This window comes from Natrix helvetica (genome assembly GCF_964273705.1).
Source record: "Natrix helvetica genome assembly, chromosome: 6".
In the NCBI taxonomy this organism is placed as follows: domain Eukaryota; kingdom Metazoa; phylum Chordata; class Lepidosauria; order Squamata; family Natricidae; genus Natrix; species Natrix helvetica.
In genome coordinates this window covers 30,090,529-30,110,761 of record NC_138553.1, presented here as the reverse complement: position 1 = coordinate 30,110,761, position 20,233 = coordinate 30,090,529, and the positions used below count along the sequence as shown (strand labels likewise).

Genomic DNA, 20,233 nt, shown 5'->3' with positions numbered 1-20,233 from the left:
TGTTTCTTAGAAAATGAGATAATATTGTCAGGCCTTCACATTGGCCTAGAATCAAATACACCAGTTCCTAATAAGAGGGAGATGGTTGCTAATGCTGATGGTAAAGTATCCATTATGTTCAGAGATGAAATATATCTGAATACTGTTTTCTTGAATATCCTATATATTTTGCAACAGTATTACAATATTGGCTCCAAAGACAAAACTTGTTTCATATTGAATTCTGTCTTTTGACCTGATTTCAGCAGAGAAGTTGCATATTCGAGTTCACAAAAAGTTAAAAGACTCTTGAGTTGATTTCAACTCCTGATGATAATGTAGATATATCAGAAGCCGCCATGATTTGGACTCTATATGTTGGAAAGGGATTAAATGCTGTTTTTAAGCTTGCATAACATACATATTAATCTCATAAGCAATTAAGAGTAGCAGGAACCTGAACTTCTAATGTACCACAACCTTATATTTCTAAGCTAATTGAATTTTTAGCCATTTATTTGAATAGTTACTTGAGACAGAGAAAGTGCAACTAAATGTCTATAATAACTTGCTAAACTTAGTCCCATGATCACTCAATAGTAAAGAAAACTGCCATATTTCTGCAATCTATATAGCAAAATATAAGCATTAATCAGAGTCCTGAGGTGGCATAATTTTTTAAACATTGCTTATGGCATGAAAAAGCAGCCTCCCCCTTTAATTGAAAACAAACACAGCAAAGAATAAAACAGCAAGCCAAAAAAAACCTACGTAGCTCCCTGTTATGCTAATTGTTGATCACGGAAACAATTTTACAGGGAGAAAGAGTTTTAAAATGGTGTCCTTTTTCTTTGAAAGTGTCACACTCTATTTAACTGCTACCCTTTGTAGTGGAAAAGCTTTGTACTTAGCATAGGCTTATGAAAAGAACATTTTTCTTTTGACTAAATGGATCATCTTTGAATGAAATCTGTGCTCAGTAGATATAGCCTTCTGGATTGTTGCCTAAATAATTCCTCCTTCCACCCTTACTTGAGAAGGAAATAGCCATACATGGCAAAAGAGCATGGAGACTTTTATGGGTCTCAAAAGACCCAATTTTTCAGACTGAAATAATTTTGGAATCAACAAATGCTTCCTGCTTTAGAAAAATTGACCTAAGGGGAAGACTTGTCTAGCATTTCCAATTTGGGTTCCTCCAGATGTGCTGGTCATCCTAGATGTCTGTCAGTGTGGTAATTAATAGTTGACATTGACTTGATGACCCAAATTAATCCAGATAGGTTGGGATTACCAGAACAGAGATCAGATGGGGGAAAATAATCTGGCATTTGGAACACTCTAGCCAACGTGAATATTATCTCTATTCTTGACTGCAATGGCTTTTATTATTTATATGAAGCCACATAAACATTTAGGTAGGTAACCATGCTGACAACTGAAGAAAGAATGTAGAGATATCTGGTAGCAGGACCGTATAGTGTTCTACACTAGAGTACTGTAAATGTTGAATGTCCTGGGTTCAATCTTTGATATATGTGGTTAAAGTTAGGAAAACTGTAGTTCTCCAAATGATTGTTGCTAGCACTAGAGGAGTTGCAGCATTTCTCTTGCAGCAGGAAAAAAAACCTAGTCCAATTGGGTCAACTGGTTCCTTTCATCCCTAAGGATAGGTGATAGTGGAGTAGGCTGGGCTTGGCCATTTCCTCTGCTTTGGGGCTTTGTTTTAAAAGCATTTTCTCAATTGTAAATATAAACGTAGTGGATGTGCACAATGTGCACAAGTTTACTGCTGCACTTTGGTAGCTACAATGGCAGAGTAGTATCCGTTACCCATTCCATGCACCTACTGAGAGAAGTGGGGCAAAGAACAAGGTTCTTGCAACTAGAACTGGTGCATGCATATAGCAGTATTATAGAAGAAATAGTATTACTTGGGCCTTGCCTCACTTCTTCGGTATGAAGATGTGACTGCTGTTACATAACATAGCACATTAAATGCTTGAGAAATATTTAGCTAACAAAGGTTTGTTACCATTATTGGGCTCTATAAACTTTGTTAACCAGCTGCATCTAACAGAAAGATCTAGCTAGTATTTGTGATGTTGGTGCAGACCTCCGGTACTATCTTTCTTTCCTTGGGTGTACCTGTAAAAGTGACAGATGGGTTCTATCAGTCCATTCACCAAGAATAAAAACAAGGAATTGCTAGCTGAGCATTCTTCCAGTATTTCCTTATCAGGTGCCCAGAATCAGGTAGCATCTTATCCTATCTTTCAGGTTCCAGTAATAAGTCGCATGTTCTTTGACCTAAAATAATTTCCCTTCAACATTACAGTAAAGGCTGTTTCCAGCACTCTTTTTTTAAACATTAGGTAAGAGTTCTTCTGGCAAGGAAAACCGCTGTCTCTTTAATTACAAAAAATAGTTTCAACATCTGAATCCTTATGCTCCTTCAGGCACATTATAGGCCTGCATATAATACATATATTCCACTGCTTGGAATAAAGCTTAAGATACACCCCATTCTCCATGTTCTTAGTTGTCCCATGTAGTTTATGTATAGTTTTTTTTAACCATTAATTGTAACATTAACTTTTTTTGTAATTACTCAAAAATAGGGACCGATTAAGGACAGGGATTTTTGTTTTGAAAGAATGGATAGTTCTATCTACAAGGAAACTGAAACTTCTGGAATAATGTATTTTCAAGACATTTGATTGACTTAGGGTTTAATATGGCATGATAAACATGCAGTGGTTTTATGAAATAATGGAACAATGTTGAGAAAGGTAATTACTGTGAAGGTAAATAGCAGTTGTATTCTTGTGATGCACGAAAGCTAAAAGGCTTAATTAAGGAGCACTTACTGATATTTTTGTTCACCTGATCTTATTGTCAAATAAATCAGATTATTTTGACTTATTCCCAGAGTCCCAGAGTTATTCCTCAAGGTACACATTATTTATAGGTCTTTATAGTCATCCACTAGTCAGTTTACTACCAGATTTTCCCTTGTCTTCATCAGCACATAACCAGTTCTTTGATTTCGATAATAGTTCCAAGTGTTTGTTAACCAGTCTACTTAGCAATCTTCAACTCTTGAAATTTTTTCCTCCTTAGTTGTGAAACAAATAGGTATCAGACAGTATACATCAAAAACAGAGTTTTCCAGATGTGTTTGTCTCCACTCAGTATTAGAAATTTTTTCAACGACTTCCCAGCCTTGATATAGTGTATTTCCTTTCTTTCACCAGTAGATAGCATCATTGCCAAAAATTTCAGAGTGACACCCAATCTGACAGCTTCCAATTTCTTCAAATAAGTTCTTCCACTTTTTTCCAATGTTTCCAGCATTTCAAAAATGCCTATTCAAGATGTTGCCAATAAGATATTCAAATCCAGTCATTCTATATTTTAAAAACCTCTCTTAGGATATAATTTTCTTTCGAGTCTGTAATCTTTCTCTCTAAGTAATTGTTCACCTCTTTTAACATTTTGGAGAATTATCTTTTCGGCGTTTATTTTTTGGGGGTTTAATCTCTAGTAAAGAAATGAAAATCATCTCATCCAGCTCCAGTCCACTGTTCAAACACCGCTCCAGAATATTTCTTTCTTCAGTTATCCCAGCTTCATGGTGGCCATAATGGCTGCCTCTCCTTCCTCATTGGATAGGAGAGTGAGCCTCGGATCAAGCAGAAGAGTTGCCACTCTCCATGATTTGCAAGACGTCCCTCCTTTTTTCGGCACCCCTACAAGGTGACTTTAGCCCTTTAAGGCCCCTCCCCTCCCATGAGAATTCAGACTAGGTTCGCGGAGCCACATTCCCTGTGACTGTCTCTCAGCAACGCCAAAAAGAAAGTCTTTTAGTCTTTTAAACAACTTTGCTAATCTTGCTACTGGCAGATGCCATATGTAGAACATTTTGTGTAAGTTTTCCTTATATGAAGTAGCCATTGTCAGTTTATATTTTCTGTCCTAAAGTTTTTGCCATTTATCTAGTTCTATCGCATAACCAAATTTTTTTTTTTGCCCATGTTATTTTTTTTAATTTGTTCATCTTCCATTTTGAGGCTTAACAGGTAACTATATAGTTTCTTTTAAGGGATGCAGTGGCTCAGTGGCTAAGATGCTGAACTTGGCAATCAGGAAGGTTGGCAGTTCAGCAGTTTGAATCCCTAGTGCCGCATAATGGAGTGAGCTTCCGTTACTTGTCCCAGATTCTGCCAACCTAGCAGTTCGAAAGCATGTAAAAATGCAAGTAGAAAAATAGGGACCACCTTTAGTGGGAAGGTAACAACATTCCACGTGCCTTTGGCATTTAGTCATGCTGGTCACATGACCACAGAGACGTCTTCAGACAGCCCTGGCTCTTTGGCTTTAAAACGGAAATAAGCATCACCCCCTAGAGTCGGGAACAATTAGCACATATGTGCAAGGGGAACCATTATATAGTTTCTTTATCAATTTTTCATCTATCTCTAATAGTATCTGGTCAAGTGTTGTTGGTTCTTTATAAAAACCCCATATTTTTACATCTTTCTCATATCTCAATTGCATTTGCAGGCGCGGCCACCATGCTAAGTCCACCCCTTGGTTTTATAATTCCTGCCTAATTTTAAGTTCCCCTTTCTCATTTAAGATGTCTTTATAGGTTACAATTTTTTCCAAGTTAACAATATTAGGATATATCAATGCTTCCATCGTGGAAAGCCAGACTGAATGTTCCTATTATTTTTTCTTTTAACTTTGTCCCATATGATAAATAAAGCATTCCTCACATAACATCTTTGAAAACATCTATGTGCTGTGTTCTTTCCATACTCCAAAAAGGTGTACCAACCTAATTGAATATCATGGCCCTCCAATACTAATGATCTTCTACCCTCAAGTTTGTCCAGTCTTTCACCCACATAAGTGCAGAGGCCTGGATGTACAGCTCCCAATCCAGTAACCCAAATCCATCATTACTTTTAGACTCCTGTAGCATTTTCAATCTTATTTTGATTATTTCCCTTGCCAAATATATTTCAAAATTATTTTATTCAGTTCCTCGAAATATTTTTTCTCGAGTTTTATCGGTATAGTTTGAAATAGGAACAGTAGTTTCGGCAATATACTCATTTTTATAGTAACTATTCTTCCTACCATTGAAAATTACAAACTTTTCCACTTCTCTAGGTCCAGTTTAATTCATTGCATTATCTTTTTATAGTTGTTGTCTTTGATTGTTGCACATCTTGCTGTTGGGTAAATTTCTAAATACTTCACTTTCTTGACTATCTGAAGATCTATCTTTCCTGTCAGTTTATTTTTCTGTTTATCAGTAAGGTTTTTAACTAGTATTTTAGTTTTTTCTTTATTTATATTCAGTCCTGCAACTTCTCCATACTCCTCTATTTTCTTTATTAATCTGGTTTTTATTCTAGAAGAACCATCTATTCCAATTTTAAAAGGGAGGGAGGGGAAGTCTTTCTTCGTTCCAGCTGTCACAGCTTTGGTTCAGCCGTAATGGCCGTCGTCTTCTCCGCGGGTCAGGAAGGTTTTTCTGGATCTAGCAACTTCATTTACGGAACAGAACAGTTGTAATAGGTTGAGCAAATGAGGCCATTTCCCTGTCCACCAACACTTTACAGCAAATTTCCCAGCTGGGTCCCTCCAAATATGTTGAGACCAAAATTCCCAACAAGCATGGGCAGGAGAGATGCTGTTCCAGTTCATCCAGAAGACCCCAATTTAGGAAACACTGCTCTATATTATAGTTAGGAGCTCAAGAACTAGTCCGTGAGGTGTTTATGACATACTGAATACAGGAGGAAACTAGAACTATCCAAAAAAACTTGCTTTGCAGAGAATTTAAAAAAGCATGCAGTTTGCTCTAGTCGTAAACTGAAATAAGAACTTGGACTGAATCCGTTTATAACCATGTTCATGATTGTTTATATGTGTATAGTACAGCATATTGCATTTACTTAATGCCCTTTCCTGTAGCCTTCATGTAACATGCTTTAATGACTTAAACTGTGGCAATATGTGTCTGCCAGTGCTTAAGTTATTACACTATTCAGTCCTTGAGTGGAGCCAGAACACAAGGATATACGGTAAACTGTTGTGCCTCCTTATTTCTGGCTGTGAATGCAAGGTTGCCTGTTAGGATGGCAACCAAAACCTTGGCTCAACTCATACACCAAAAATACTACACAGTATTTCTTTATAGGAATGTATCTTTAATGATTTCACATTTCATAAACAGTAATAAACCTAGGTTCTTACTTTTTTTTTGTTATCCTGTTTCCCTATTAATTGTAAAGCCATTATTTTGTATTTGGGCTTTCTGCTATGTGGCCCCATGCTCAGTATTTGAACAACATTCTACGTAAGATTTATGTAATGTTGCAGCTCCTGCTCTTTGCAAGAGACCAATGACTCATTGTAACCTGCTAGCTCTGGAATTAATAAAATGGGTGTTGGTTACTTACCTGATATGCCCTTTCTCGGGATGGTGGAGACATCACCCAGGCATGGATATAACTCCGTCAGGATCCAATCTGACTGGGTCTACAAGCATTAAAGACACGACCACGAGGCTCCTCCTACCCAGCTTAGACGAAGTCGTGACTTATAGATCGCTGTGTAAACTGTCTCAGATTATATATATATGTTTTTTGAGGTTTTCGCAGGTGTTTATATGTACGTCTTTGGTTGTTCGGGTTTTTCCCGCGTAGAATTGGAAGTATCTTCATGAAGATACTTCATGACGTTTCGATGAAGTCTCATTCATCATCTTCAGGTTGGTGCTTCCGGCTTGGTGCTTCCAGGAGCAATGTGAGGTCTCGGCCGGTTCCTCTTTTTAACTGCCAGTGGGGATTTGAACTGATTGGGTGGGAGCTTGGCTGCATTCTGATTGTGAGGAGGTGTATTCTGATTGGTAGGGGGCTTGGCTGTGCTCTGATTGGATGGGAGTTTGGCTGTGCTCTGATTGGATGGGGGTGTGTTCTGTATGGGTGGGGGCTTGGTTGTGCTTGTGTTAGTCTGAGTTGCAGAGGGATTTGAGCTGGTGAGTTGCGTTACTGTTGTTTGGCTTCGCGTTTGTGGTAGTGCCACATCTCCGTGGTGGGCATCAGTTTGCTTCATGTATGGATTGGAGGGGTTTAAAGTGGCTAATAATGCAGCTGTGGTCTGGATTCTGGTTTGTGGTCGGGCTTCTGGTTTGAGGTCATCCTCGGTGTGGGTTTGGGCTTGCTTTTTGCGTGGATGTGTGATAGTGACATCCTATGTGGTTTTCGTGAGTGTGGGTCTGGTATCATTTTTTGTGTTAGGGACTCGTTTGTTAGTGAGGGCGGGTTTCCAAATGGCTGGTAGGCGGGAGGTATCATCTCGTTTATTCATACTGTGTGGCCGTTTTTCTATCTCAATAGCTTCTCTGATTATTCTGTTGTTAAAGTGTTCAATTTTGGCAATAGTTCTGGTCTTTTTAAAGTCTATATCATGTCCTGTGGCTTTGAGGTGTTGGACCAGGGAAGAAGTTGGTTCCTCCTTTCTGACTGAGTTTTTGTGTTTTTCAATGCGTGCCTTTATTCTTCTGTTGGTCTGTCCGATATATGTGGTAGGGCAGGTGGTGCATGGGATTTCATAATCTCTCCTCAAGGCAAGAAAACAGAGAAAAATCAAGGTGAAAGACATGAAGAAAGGGAGGGGCTGGATGATGTCTCCACCGTCCCGAGGGCGTATCAGGTAAGTAACCAACGCCCATTCTCCTTGTAGGTGGAGACATCATCCAGGCATGGGACATACCAAAGCCCAATCTGTCCCATCGGGAGGGTCCTGAATAGAATTTAATAACCTTAATCAGAAACCACTCGCTGCAACACGCGCCAACCGAATGAATCGTCAGCTGAGGCATATCTGTCGAGCTTGTAGTGGCGGATGAACGGAGAAATAGAAGTCCACGTGGCCACTCGGCAGATCTCCTCTAATGAAACTTGAGATGACCAGGAAGCCGAGGTGGCAGCGCTGCGTGTGGAGTGCACCGTGATGTTGGGCGGAACAGGCAGAGAGAGGACGGAATAGGCCCTAGAAATAGCCACTCGTACCCAACAACCAATGTCAGAAGAAGAGGCCTTGGAGCCTTTCTTACCTCCCGGCTGGAACTTCACGAAAAGAGCCTCAGAACGCCTGAAAACGGCAGTTCGTTTAATATAAACGCGTAGAGTACGACGTACATCAAGGTAATGCGACTTACACTCCAGCCGATGAGATGGTTGAGGGCAAAAATCAGGAAGCACCAGTTCCTGGGCTCTGTGGAATACAGAATTTACCTTAGGTACAAAAGCTGGATCAAGGCGGAGGACGACCTTATCTGGATGAAAGATGCATAAATTTTGTCTGATGGACGCCGCCAGCTCGGAAACATGCCTCGCTGAGGTTATGGCTACAAGAAAAACCACTTTTAAAGTCAAATCATATAAAGATACAGAATGTAAAGGCTCAAAGAGAGTCTGAGTTAAAGAGGCCAGGACTTTGGAGACATCCCAAGTCGTGAACCTGTATATTGTTGGTGATTTGATGTTTGTGGCACCCCTCAAGAAGCGACGGATAAGCGGGTCATGAGAAAGGGGCTGAGTGGAAGTCAGTGAGAGGACAGAGGACAGGGCCGCAACCTGGCAACAGAGAGTGTTTGGCGAGAGTCCTAGATCTAGCCCCTGTTGAAGGAACTGGAGAATATGAGGGATGGAAGACTGCAAAGGAGCAATGCCCTTTCTATGGCACCAGACAGAGAACTGTGTCCAAGTGGCATCGTAAATGCGGTTAGTAGAAGAGCGCCTAGAAGCTTGAATTGTGTGAATAACTTCAGTGGAAAGATTGGCAGTCTTCAGAGCCTCCCGCTGAATCTCCGGGTGGTTAGTCATAACCAAGGAATGTCGGGATGCTGGAATGACCCTTGAAGGAGCAGAGAGGGAAACTGAGGAAGTTGCCATGGTGGAACTACCGAGAGGTTCAGCAGATCGGCACAAACCACGGTCTATGAGGCCACTGAGGAGCGATCAGAATCAGCTCTGCCTCCTCCATCAGCATTTTCCGTATTACGTGCTGTATGACAGAGGTTGGAGGAAAAGCATACAGAAGGCTGAGAGGCCACTCACACGTCAGAGCGTCTACGCCCTCCGCCACTGGGATCGCATAGCACGTAAAGTACCTTGGCAGTTGATTGTTGCCCTGGGAAGCAAAGATAGAGAATCGGAAGGCCGTACTTGACAGCCAGTTGTTGAAAGATTCCCTGATGCAGGCTGCACTCTGCTGGGTCTATGTGAATACGCCTGAGGTCGTCTGCCTGGGAGTTCTGGACCCCCAAGATGTGCTCGGCCCAGAGAAACAATAGGTGGGTCTCCTCCCAGGACCCCAGTTGAAAAGACAAGGTCATTAGGCGTCGGGATTTCGTCCCCCCCCCCCGCCGTTTTATGTGCGCCTTGGCACATATTGTTCGGTGGTATTGTCCGGAAGGACGAACACATGCGCATTGGCCACGAGATGTTCGAATTGAAGAAGAGCCAGAAGGACAGCTTTCAGCTCCAACCAGTTGATACTGTTCCTCTGGTTGGAGCGTGACCAAAGGCCGTGGGCTGTGTGTGACAGAATGTGAGCTCCCCAGCCTTGCAGACTCGCATCTGTGGTTAGAGTGATGCGTGGGTGGTCACAAAATAGAGAGCCCTGTTCCAAGGCAGGAGAGAGCCACCAGTGAAGGGACTGGCTTACCTCTGAGATTAGAAGAACCTTGTACATCGAGCAACTGCAGTCTGCCTTCTGATATGGTAGCAGAAACCATTGGAGCTGGTAACTGTGGAAACTGGCCCACAGAACGATGTTGGACACCATTTTTCCCAGATATTGTGACAGGTGAATGAGAGGAACCTGCGGCTGGCCTCTGATGGATCACGAATGCTCACCTGCCATTCTGGTGATAAGAAGAACTGTTCCAGGGAGGTGTCTGTCACGGCCCCCAGGTGCATGTGGTGAGTTGTGGGCTGCAGATGACTTTTCTTCAAGTTGACCAGAAAGCCATGTTCTTCTAGAGTCTGAAGAGTGATCTGGACGTCTCTGTGTGCCTGGTGCAGGGACCTGGACAGTAACAAAACATCATCAAGGTAACAGAGAATTCTAACGGGCATAGTTCTAACATGGGCAGCCAGCACAGCAAGGATTTTGGTTAAGACCCTCGGGGCAGACAACAAACCAAATGGAAGGACACAGTATTGAAAATGATTCCCTGCATAGGAGAAACGGAGGAATTTCCTGTGATCTGGAAGAATAAGGATATGAAAGTATGCCTCTGTGAGATCCACCGAGGAGAGGAGGTCATTAGGCCGAATGCTCTCCAAGATGGATAGCAGAGAGTGCATTTTAAACCTATAAACTATAAATTTGCTCAGAAATTTGAGGTCGAGGATTGCCCTCCAACCCCCCGAAGACTTAGGCACTATGAAGAGATGGGAATAAAACCCCTGCCCATGTTGGTCAGGGAGCACCTCCTCAATGGCCTGAATGAGGAGGAGATGGCCAATTGCGAGTTCAACCAGATGTCTTTTGGTGATGTCCTTAGAGACCGGACATAGAATGAAGGTCTGCGGGGGACTAGAAATTCCAGGGCCAGGCCAAATCGGATGGTATGCCTGATCCAGGCATCGTTGGTGATGTCGTCCCAACGATCGGCGAAAGCTGAAAGACAGCCCCCAATTGGGAGTTTCCTGATAGGATTACTTCTGCTTTTGGAAGGAACGGTTAGAGCCGCCCTTGAAAGGCTTCCTGTAGGAGAAACACTGGGAATTTCTATTGGATCTGTCCCAAGACGGAGGGCCTTGTCTCGCGGGAGCATGGCATTGAGGACAGGGGTAGGCAAATCCCCCGTCCGTCCCTCGAAAGGACGACCTATGAAAAAAAGAAGAAGGTTTAGAAACTGCTTTGCGGTTGGCAGAAGGAAGCACCTTTCGTTGTCCTTGGACTCTACTAAGAGAGGTTCCAAAAGCGGGCCAAAGAGCAGACTGGGAGAAAAAGGAGAAGAAGCCAAACACCACTTCACTGTGGCCTCCGCTTGCCATTGCTTCAACCATAGAAGATGTCTTGTGGTGACTGATGATGCCATCGACTTGGAGGAGAAACGAGCCGCACCTAGAGAGGCATCGGCAGTGTATTCCATTGCTGCTTTGAGCTTGTTGATGTCCTGATGAGAATGGGAATCTGCAGGAGGAATTCTGTCCTGCATCTGCTTCAGCCAATGGAGGGCTGTCCTGTTGAAAAAAGAAGCAGAAGAGGCGGTCCGGACTGCCCATGCGGCGGACTGATGACCTTTAACCAATGACTGTTCAAAGCGTTTTTCCTCAGGACGGAGAGCGTCCTCTGGAGCATTAGTGGCTGCATTGGGTGACGAAAGAGAAACCACAGGTAAGTTGATGGAAGGGACTTCCAAAAGCTTAGAGAGCTCTGGACTGACATTGTATAATTGTTTGTCTAGTGTAGAAGGGAGGGGTCCTGCCCCCGGAGATGCCCACTGATTTTTGAATTACTTCCAAGAACAGCTTTGGTGAAGGAACCACATCCTTTTCGACAGGTGGCCATGAAAAGAGTGGATCTGTGGTGTCAGTCTTGTCAACCTCAGCAGAGAGGATGGTTTTGAGGCTGGGATGCCAGAGACCTTTTGAACAAGAGGGAGCGAAACAAGGCAGGTTTGAATAGGCCCATTGAGGCCGAAGGGGCCGGTGTAAAGTCTTCATCATCCGAAAGATCGGAATCATGGGTTACCTGTTCCTCAGAGTCAGCAGCAGAGGGCTGAGAAGTACTTCCAGAAGCCACCCCTTGAGAACGGGAAGAGTGCCCCTTGTTTGATTTATTAGAAGTAGCACACTTGAGGGGTGGCAGTAGCAGGACCCTGATACTGAAGGCTTGCAGCAATGCTTTGTTCAATAGCCGCTGCCATGATGTCAGCCATATCATTAGGGTTGACAGTAATAGCTCTGGGGGAAGGAGAACCCACATCTATGTCCGGGGTGACACTATATCACCTTCGGAATCATACTCCGCTTGAAACCCAATCCCATCCTCAGGGTTTAAGGGAGAAGCAGGAGTGGAGATATCCCCATCAGTATCAGTGGAGAGATCCTCAGAAGAATTGATCATTATTTGAGGAGAAACCGGTGGGGCAGAGATGGGAGCATTGCAATGCTTGGGCTTAGAAGTGGCCTTTCGTGGAGCAGAAATCTGAGGCCTTGTCACAGTTGGAACCAGGGGTAGCTATGCTTGGGGACTCCTGAGGTGGAACAGTCTTAGGGGCCTTAGCAGGCTTGGCTGTAGGTGGCTGAGAAGCACAGGTTCTCTTTTTTCTCCTGGGCTCAGAGGGGACTGGAGGAGAAATAATGGCCTGAGAAGGTGGATCATCCCTCTGTGTAATAGTGGTCCTGTTGGTTGGTATTACTCACGGTTGAGGAGAGCGCCTAAAATGGCCACCGACGGCTTCCCACCCAAACAAAATGGCCACCTGAGTAGATAGGGCTCTGAGGAAGGGCTGAGGGAGTGAACCGACAAGGTGAATAAACGCTCAACAGAATTTGCCGCCCGACGAATGCCTTGGTGCCAGAGGATGAACGCCCAAGCCGAAAGAGCCGTTTGAGGCCGAAAGGAGGAATGCTGCTGAGGAGGTAAGGAAGAGCGGCAGCGTACAAAACGCCCTGTGCTCAAGCGGCTTTGGGGCGGCTGCCGCGTTTTGAAGGGTCTTCAGCCAGCGAGATCGAGATGATCGCAAGTTCTTCTGGCGGCGCGGCTGCAGCAATTGGCTTTTCGGGCAGCGTGGCAGCAGCAATCAGCGAATTAGCAGAGCCTGAGGTAAAAACCTCGTAGGCTAGCCGCTAGCGTTCTCTGCGATGATTAGAGCCAAGCGAGAAAGAGGCAAGAGCCCCTTGGAGGCTACAAGCCTCCAAAGCGAAAGAAATCAGAGCCAACTGAATTAAATTTAAAAGAGAGCCAATTAGAAGAAATTTGGAAGGTTTTAGCTAGAATTTAGTTTAAAATCGAATTATTTAGCAAGGAGAGATACAGACACAGCCAATTGAAGGATCGACTGAGTCTAAGCTGTGTAGGAGGAGCCTCGTGGGCATGTCTTTAATGCTTGTAGACCCAGTCGGATTGGATCCTGATGGAATCATACCCATGCCTGGATGATGTCTCCACTTACTAGGAGAACAATCCTTTGGATGCTCTCCAAATATTGGCACTTTTAGAGTGGATTTTGCACCATACTCCAAGGAGAGAATAAAATAGCACAAGCAGCTTTTGCTGAGAATAACATTTTTCTTTAAAGTTCATAGGTATAGAGGAAGTGGGAGTAATGCAGACAGATGGTAACATCCTTTTTATCCACCGACACTAAGGGGAGGCAATGGACCAACAGAGAGATTACTCGGCCTACACTCTTCTGATGTGGTTAGAGCTGTTTAGGAGGAAGCAAGAAACTGAGCTGAAGAGGTTAGTACCACTTTGGCAAATCACATCAAAGGGAAATCTTCCCATTAGTGGCAAACAGAAGCCTAAAAGAAAGCTGTGAGGGAAATGCTGTCTTGGCTGATTGTTCAAAAGTCAGAAACAATTTGCTCCAGAGATGACAATATTTTTCCTCCTACAAATTACATTTTGTAAAACTGAATATTTTTCCACCTGTAAAGATTGCAGCAGTGTGTAGGCAATGATGTTACTAGGCTGGGCAATATTTTCCTCTTCTCATTTTTTGTGGGGGGAGTGCTGAATTTTTAAAAATGCACTAGGTTTCTTAGAGCCCTTTTTAAGGTCATTCTCCTTGAGGCCCTTCCCAAAATTGTGCTCAGATTTTTTTCAAGGCTATTCTAAAGAGCAATGGGGCTGCAAAATGGGTTATGAAGGGTGACATGAGGTTCATAGGCTGCTTATTTTTCGGTTTCTCCTACGAAGTGTTTACAATTCCCAGCTGATCAGTTGAGCTCTTTCCCCCTCATGTTTCATTATGGTTACTTGTAAGAAAAGCAAGTATTTATGCATTTTTTTTTACTAAAACTAGCTGAGCCAAAAAAAAAAATTATGCATCCAAATTTGGCTTCTCCCTATGGCATCAACTCTCTTCTGCCTCCTCTATCTACAGCTCCATTTATACAGCAAGAATATTCAATACTATGATAAATTGCCTGCACTCTCAACAAATAACTAATAACATAACATTTTCATGAGAAAATATTTTTCTCCATTTACAATTCCCACTACTTTTTCAAATGGGACATAGTGGCACAAACATGGGCCATACGGTATAATAATCAGTTCTTATGATACCAGCAATGACAACTAATTTAACTCTCCTGCTGTAGCACTCACAATGTTTTATCTATTTATTTTTCCTTTCCCCTTTTAAAAAATCAAAACATCTAATGGGAATGGGAGCTTTCCAGCCACTGTAATGTAGCCGTCCCTATTCTGCTGACAGTAGGAATGCTGAGCTACAACTTTCACAATTCCAGTCAGACAACTACAGATAGAATTATATGGAAATTAAGGAATTGTAATCCAACCAGATTTGCAGGGGAAGGGACTGATTTAAAAAACAAACTTGCTTATTAAAACCAATTACATGCTGGCTATTTGTGTACTTTGACTACTGTAGTGAAATGGGCTACAACGTGCCAGACACTAAAAAAAAAAAAATCTTGAAAAGTCTTAAAATGCCCATTATTTGTAAATGTAGAAGGGACAAATTAAGAAGCTGTTTGGTGCAATCTTTAACGATGCACTTTGTTCTACTTTAGAGCCAGATTTGTCCTTGCTGCTACTTCACAATCTGATTATAGCAGCTACTATTAACACAAGACAAACTCTTCAGTACTATTCAGAAAAATATCTTTATAAAAAGTGAGGCAGAATTGTATAAATACAAAAATCAAAGTCTGTTAAAAATGAAGTTTGTGAATTCAGTTTGAGCTTACTTGAATTCTATATTGATATTGAGACAACACTGAATATACTGTAGTTCAAAATACCTAATCCTATTTCCACTTCATGCCAGACTCGTCTCTGTTCTACTGCCTTTTTAGTATTCTGAATTATAATTATAGAATTATAGGATGATTAGGGTAAACGATCACATTCAACCTGAAAGTATGGAAAGCATCAATAATGAACTAATTTTAACGCTCAAAATACGAAGTAACCCTATAATTCATACATAGCACACATGGGGGAGTCTCCCTCTTCCTTCCTTCTGACTTACCTATTTGAATTCTCTATAAAGAGGGGCTGAGGTTCACTTAGCAGACAACTTTTTCCACTGATCCTACTGTTGCCAATATCCTTACTTTGATAACTGTGAGAAGTCCCACTTAATGTGTTGGCTTCATTGAAACATGGCCAAAAAAGAGCCGCCTCCACACTTGTGTCAAGTTCTTAGAGGAAGCAGCACAAATAAGAACATATCAGGATTTACATCAGATATAAGTAGTATGAAGATGGTTTATGATTGAACAGTTTTATTGAGTCCAGAAGAAAAGTTCGCAAACGCTAGCATTTTTTCTCCTATTGATCAAGTCAATTCCTCTAAAAAGACTATCTAAATGAAATAGGTACTGGGATCTTGCTATTGCTCATATTCCACTTTTCTGATCTGAACTTTTGAATCCTTAGCAAAACTCAGTTCCATGAATCCCAGTTAACATGTTCCAAAATGTACCATTATTTTAATGTATACTCCTCTTAAGATAGGGAAGTTCCCTTTAGCTGAAGTAACTATCATATACTACTAAAACCCATTGTCATGACATTTAACTAGGCAATTGGGGAATCATAGGGCAACATCTTTGAGCCAAGTTACCTTTAATAGGCTAACTTGCAGAAAGTGTCCAAATCCCTGACTTGTGTATCTTGAGGGGATGAAATATGGGAAAACTGGCTGCTTCAGTGCTACTGGCTTGGCTGAGCTGTGGTCACATGACTTTCATTTTCAACATTCTATGACAGTTTCCCAGCCAATCATGCAATCCCTCATTCCCTTCCCCACCCAGCAGCAGCCACTTACCTCTGGAAAGGGAGGGGCTCCGATACACCCTTCCTGGCACATGCCACTGTCCTGCAGTCTCAACCCGTGCCACCCCCCTGCGTCTCTTTTCCCACCTTCACCACCCCATCTGTCTGTCAAGAAGAATGTAAGGGGATAACAGAGGTGTATGAGAGGTGCCATAGCAATCAGGCATGGAATATGGGACCATGGCATGGGTTGGGAAGGTTGCATGAGGGTGCCTGGAGTGGACATAAGTTGCTATCATATCAGAGATGATACGAGGGGAAGTTGGGAAGGGTTTTTGGGCTATGAGGGGCCCCAAGATATGCTGCATGGATCTGGGAACACATGATCCACGTAGCACTTCTTTCACACTCACGTGACCCCAAGTCACAATTTCATTGGGTAGCTACAATGGCAGAGTAGTATCCGTTACTCATTCCATGCACCTATTGAGAGAAGAAGTGTGGGGCAAAGGACAAAGTTTCCTGCAACTAGAACAGGTGCATACGTATAGCAGTATTATAGAAGAAACAGTATTACTTGGGCCTTGCCTCACTTCTTCGGTATGAAGATGTGACTGCTGTGACATAACATAATAGCACGTTAAATGCTTGAGAAATATTTAGCTAACAAAGGTTTGTTACCATTATTAGGCTCTATAAACTATGTTAATAGCTGCATCTAACAGAAAGATCTAGCTAGTATTTGTGATGATGGTGCAGACCTCCGGTACTATCTATCTTTCCTTGGGTGTACCTGTAAAAATGACAGATGAGTTATATCAGTCCATTCACCAAGAATAAGAACAAGGAATTGCTAGCTGATCATTCTTCCAGTATTTCCTTATCAGGTGCCCAGAATCAGGTAGCATCTTATCCTATCTTTCAGGTTCCAGTAATAAGTCGCATGTTCTTTGACCTATAGTAATCATTACATTGATGACTTTTCCTTCAACATTACAGTAAAGGCTTCCAGCACTTTAAAAAAAATAGATAAAAGGACAGCGGTTTTCCTTGCCATAAGAATTCTAATTACAAAAATTTGTTTCAACATCTGAATCCTTATGCTCCTTCAGGGACATTATAGGCCTGCATTAATCCACTCTTTGGAATAAATTTTAAGGCACACCCCATTCTCCATGTTCTTAGTTGTCCCGTGTAGTTTATGTATAGTTTTTTTAACATTAATTGTAACATTAATTTTTTTGTAATTTCTCCAAAATAGGGACCGGTTAAGGACAGGGATTTTTGTTATGAAAGAGTGCAGTGGTTTTGTGAAATAATGAAACAGTATTGCGAAAGATAAATATTGTGAAGGTAAATAACAGTTGTATTCTTGTGACCTTACTTAAGCATATGAAAAAGTATTACAATTTTATGGTGCCAATAAAACCTGTCATTTGCATGCAGCTGCTCTCACTACTCTCAGATCTAACTTTTTTCACATAGCCACAGACAGCGATGGGAGTTGTACATTAAAAGGTACTAAATTACAGGTGGCTAGTTAAGACTGTTGACTGGGAAACAATATAGTAGCTTCCAAACTGTACATATCCAATGGTTATCATCAGGAATGCTTTTATACAGTATGTTTTTCAAGTGGATACAAAAGCAAAGCATGAAAAATATGACTTTTCCAGACTTATTTTTGTCCTTAGGAAGGTACCCCACAGATTAATGGTTGTAGTAATAATAATAATAACTCCTAAAAAAATCTTTTTGTATTTAGGGTTGGGAGGAGTGTATCTAAGTCTGCAGGTTACAAATTCTGCACAGTCTGTTATTTTTGCTGTAATTTATACCTATGCAAGATAAATCAATAAATGATTTCTCTTAAAAGTGGTAAAACTAGTCGTTAATGAACAAAGACATTGGGGGGGGGGGTCATAGAGGACTAAAACAGGAGTAGAAATTCTCATCAAAGCATAACGATACTACAGGTTTTTGTCAAATAGACCACAGACCATATGCGGATATACAGACATCCCCTCCACCCATGTCAATACAAATCTCCTATGTGGGAAGGAGTCCCAGGAAGAGCCAATCTGCTGAAAAAGTTACATAATTAAAAAAGCAATTTATACTGCCGTTTAAACTACTGTAGTTTAATTTTAAGAAAACATTTGATGTCAAGGCTTAACTAAAATCAGGATTGTAACTATTCCAATCTGAGGTTTTCAAAATAGCAATAACTTTGAACTTATTTTTAAATTGTGCACATTTCTTATGAACAGCTACTATAAATAGCCCTTGTAATACTTCATACAATTCTGGTCATTGCATCTCTTTTGTAGTGCTAGGAAGGATGTAAATAGGATACCCAAAATAATTAAGCTGTTTTCTAGCATGAAAAGACTACGAACTATTTTTTCATTCAAAATTTGATAAATGTATATAAAAGCTATGTAGAAATTTTTCCTCAAAATACCAGAACATGGCTAGCATGCATCAGTGTGAAACTCGGGGAGATACAAGATAAGGTAATTCTTTATAAAGCACATAGAATTTGCTTCTATTAGATGAATGTGATTGGTGATACTGGTTTGGATCGGTTTTTTAAAAAAAAGCTAGTCAAATCTATAGAGCTACTGGTTTCAGTGAAACTATAATACCTTCAGAATGAAAGGCAGCATTTGCTCAATACCGGTTGTAAACACCTGACTGTGCTCATGCTTTTGAACACCCCCTTAAGTCACAGTGTAGAAAAAGGCAGATTTGATTCAGCAGGATTTTTCTTATGGCACAAGTTTCTTTTGTCAATTGGATTTTCTACAAGGTTCTGGAAGCATTTTAGTAAATCCCCAGTTCAGGAAAACAACCAGCTAGCCTTCAAGACTTTTCAGGGAAGAAACTTCAGCCATATAAAACATATTTACAAATTACATCTAACCTGATTTACATTTTATGAACCAGGATTAGTGAAGTAATACCCTATTTCCTTTAAAATGGAGAGAACAAGCTTTTCTTTTTTACCAAATTGTTCTTTTTAATGTTGACACCATGCTAGTCTCAGTAGTTCTTATATTCGGCTCAGAAAGGAGAACACAGCACTGTGACATTCTTAATGCTTGCCAGCATTGTACATTCATCTTTCTGAACAAAAGAATGAAATAAAGAAGACACCAGACTAAGGGCTCTGCTTTCCTTGGAATTGGAACTCAAGGTGACAGATGTAATACAGAGTAAAAAGCAATAGCACAGGTTGCTACCTTGCATTAATCATCCTCACACTGATTTGTTCTCACAGGGCTCCTTAATGCTGCAGGTGCTGAACATTCTGTTAAAAAAACAGGACAGGTATAGCAACTTCTCTTAATCTGGCATCTTCAAGATAGATTGGTCTGCAACTTCCATCAATCCCATACAGCATATCTGTTAACCATGCTTGTTGGAGAATTGTAATCCAACATATATACTGTGCATCGAATTTGGGAAGATGACATAAGTAGTCCTACCTCTCTTCAATGTTTATAACTTTAAAAAGGCTGGTTATTCCAAAAACGGTTAGGATGGAATAAATCCAAGAAACACTACATTGTAGGGAAAATGCTATTCAAAATTACAAACCAGTTAACTACAAACCACTTTTTTTCATGCTTTCTCCTTTTTAAAAACATGATGCAGTTAAAATGTCAGTTTAGAATGCCTTGAAGAGACACAGCTACTAAAGTTATAAAATCACAAATATGACTTTAAATTTTAATGGTGGATTCAGTAAACCTCAGCTCACCACTATGAAGTCTCTGTAAGTGCCACTGGAAAAATATGGAGAGTTTGAAACAAGTTTCTAAGTTGGTCTCTAAATCACTAAATTAATTAAACAGGCAGCTGTTTCTGTAATGTAAAGGGAGCTGAATATGTAGAGGCTGGCAATGGCATCTATTCGTGGTAGGAAGGAAATGTGGCCTTCAAATTGGTTTGGAAGCCATGAAAATAAATGGGCAAACAACCAGAAACAACTTTGCGCTCTGGCTGTCTTGTTCCCAATGTGCCCACATAGCTGGGTGCAAACCTAGATATAGCATGCAGTCAATAATATGGGAGCCTCTAGTTTGCTCTGTAGGAAAAAAAGATAAGTTCTGAACATAATATACATAAATATGAAATTAATTCTCTTTGGCCTCCAAATCTCGCTTTCAAAACTCTTTTCTTTCAGAAGAATGAAGTGTATGCAAACAAGCTTACAAATACACACAAC

The 20,233-nt window shown here is 41.2% G+C and overlaps 1 protein-coding gene and 1 long non-coding RNA gene across 2 annotated transcripts; one reads left to right on the top strand and one right to left on the bottom strand.

Moving 5' to 3' along the window:
- The first annotated feature begins 1,837 nt into the window (after positions 1-1,837).
- Positions 1,838-17,874, top strand: LOC309395050. The gene is made up of 2 exons (XR_014175841.1): positions 1,838-2,005; positions 16,672-17,874. It is a non-coding gene; the product is annotated as an uncharacterized lncRNA (long non-coding RNA).
- On the bottom strand, positions 7,732-13,610 carry LOC309395049 (uncharacterized protein). Its single transcript, XM_081958816.1, has 2 exons — positions 12,312-13,610; positions 7,732-12,277 (listed from the first exon to the last, which is right to left on the bottom strand). The coding sequence occupies exon 2, from the start codon at positions 8,955-8,957 to the stop codon at positions 7,824-7,826; it is 1,134 nt and encodes a 377-aa protein (XP_081814942.1). The 5' UTR covers positions 8,958-12,277; positions 12,312-13,610; the 3' UTR covers positions 7,732-7,823.
- Positions 17,875-20,233: the final 2,359 nt, after the last annotated feature.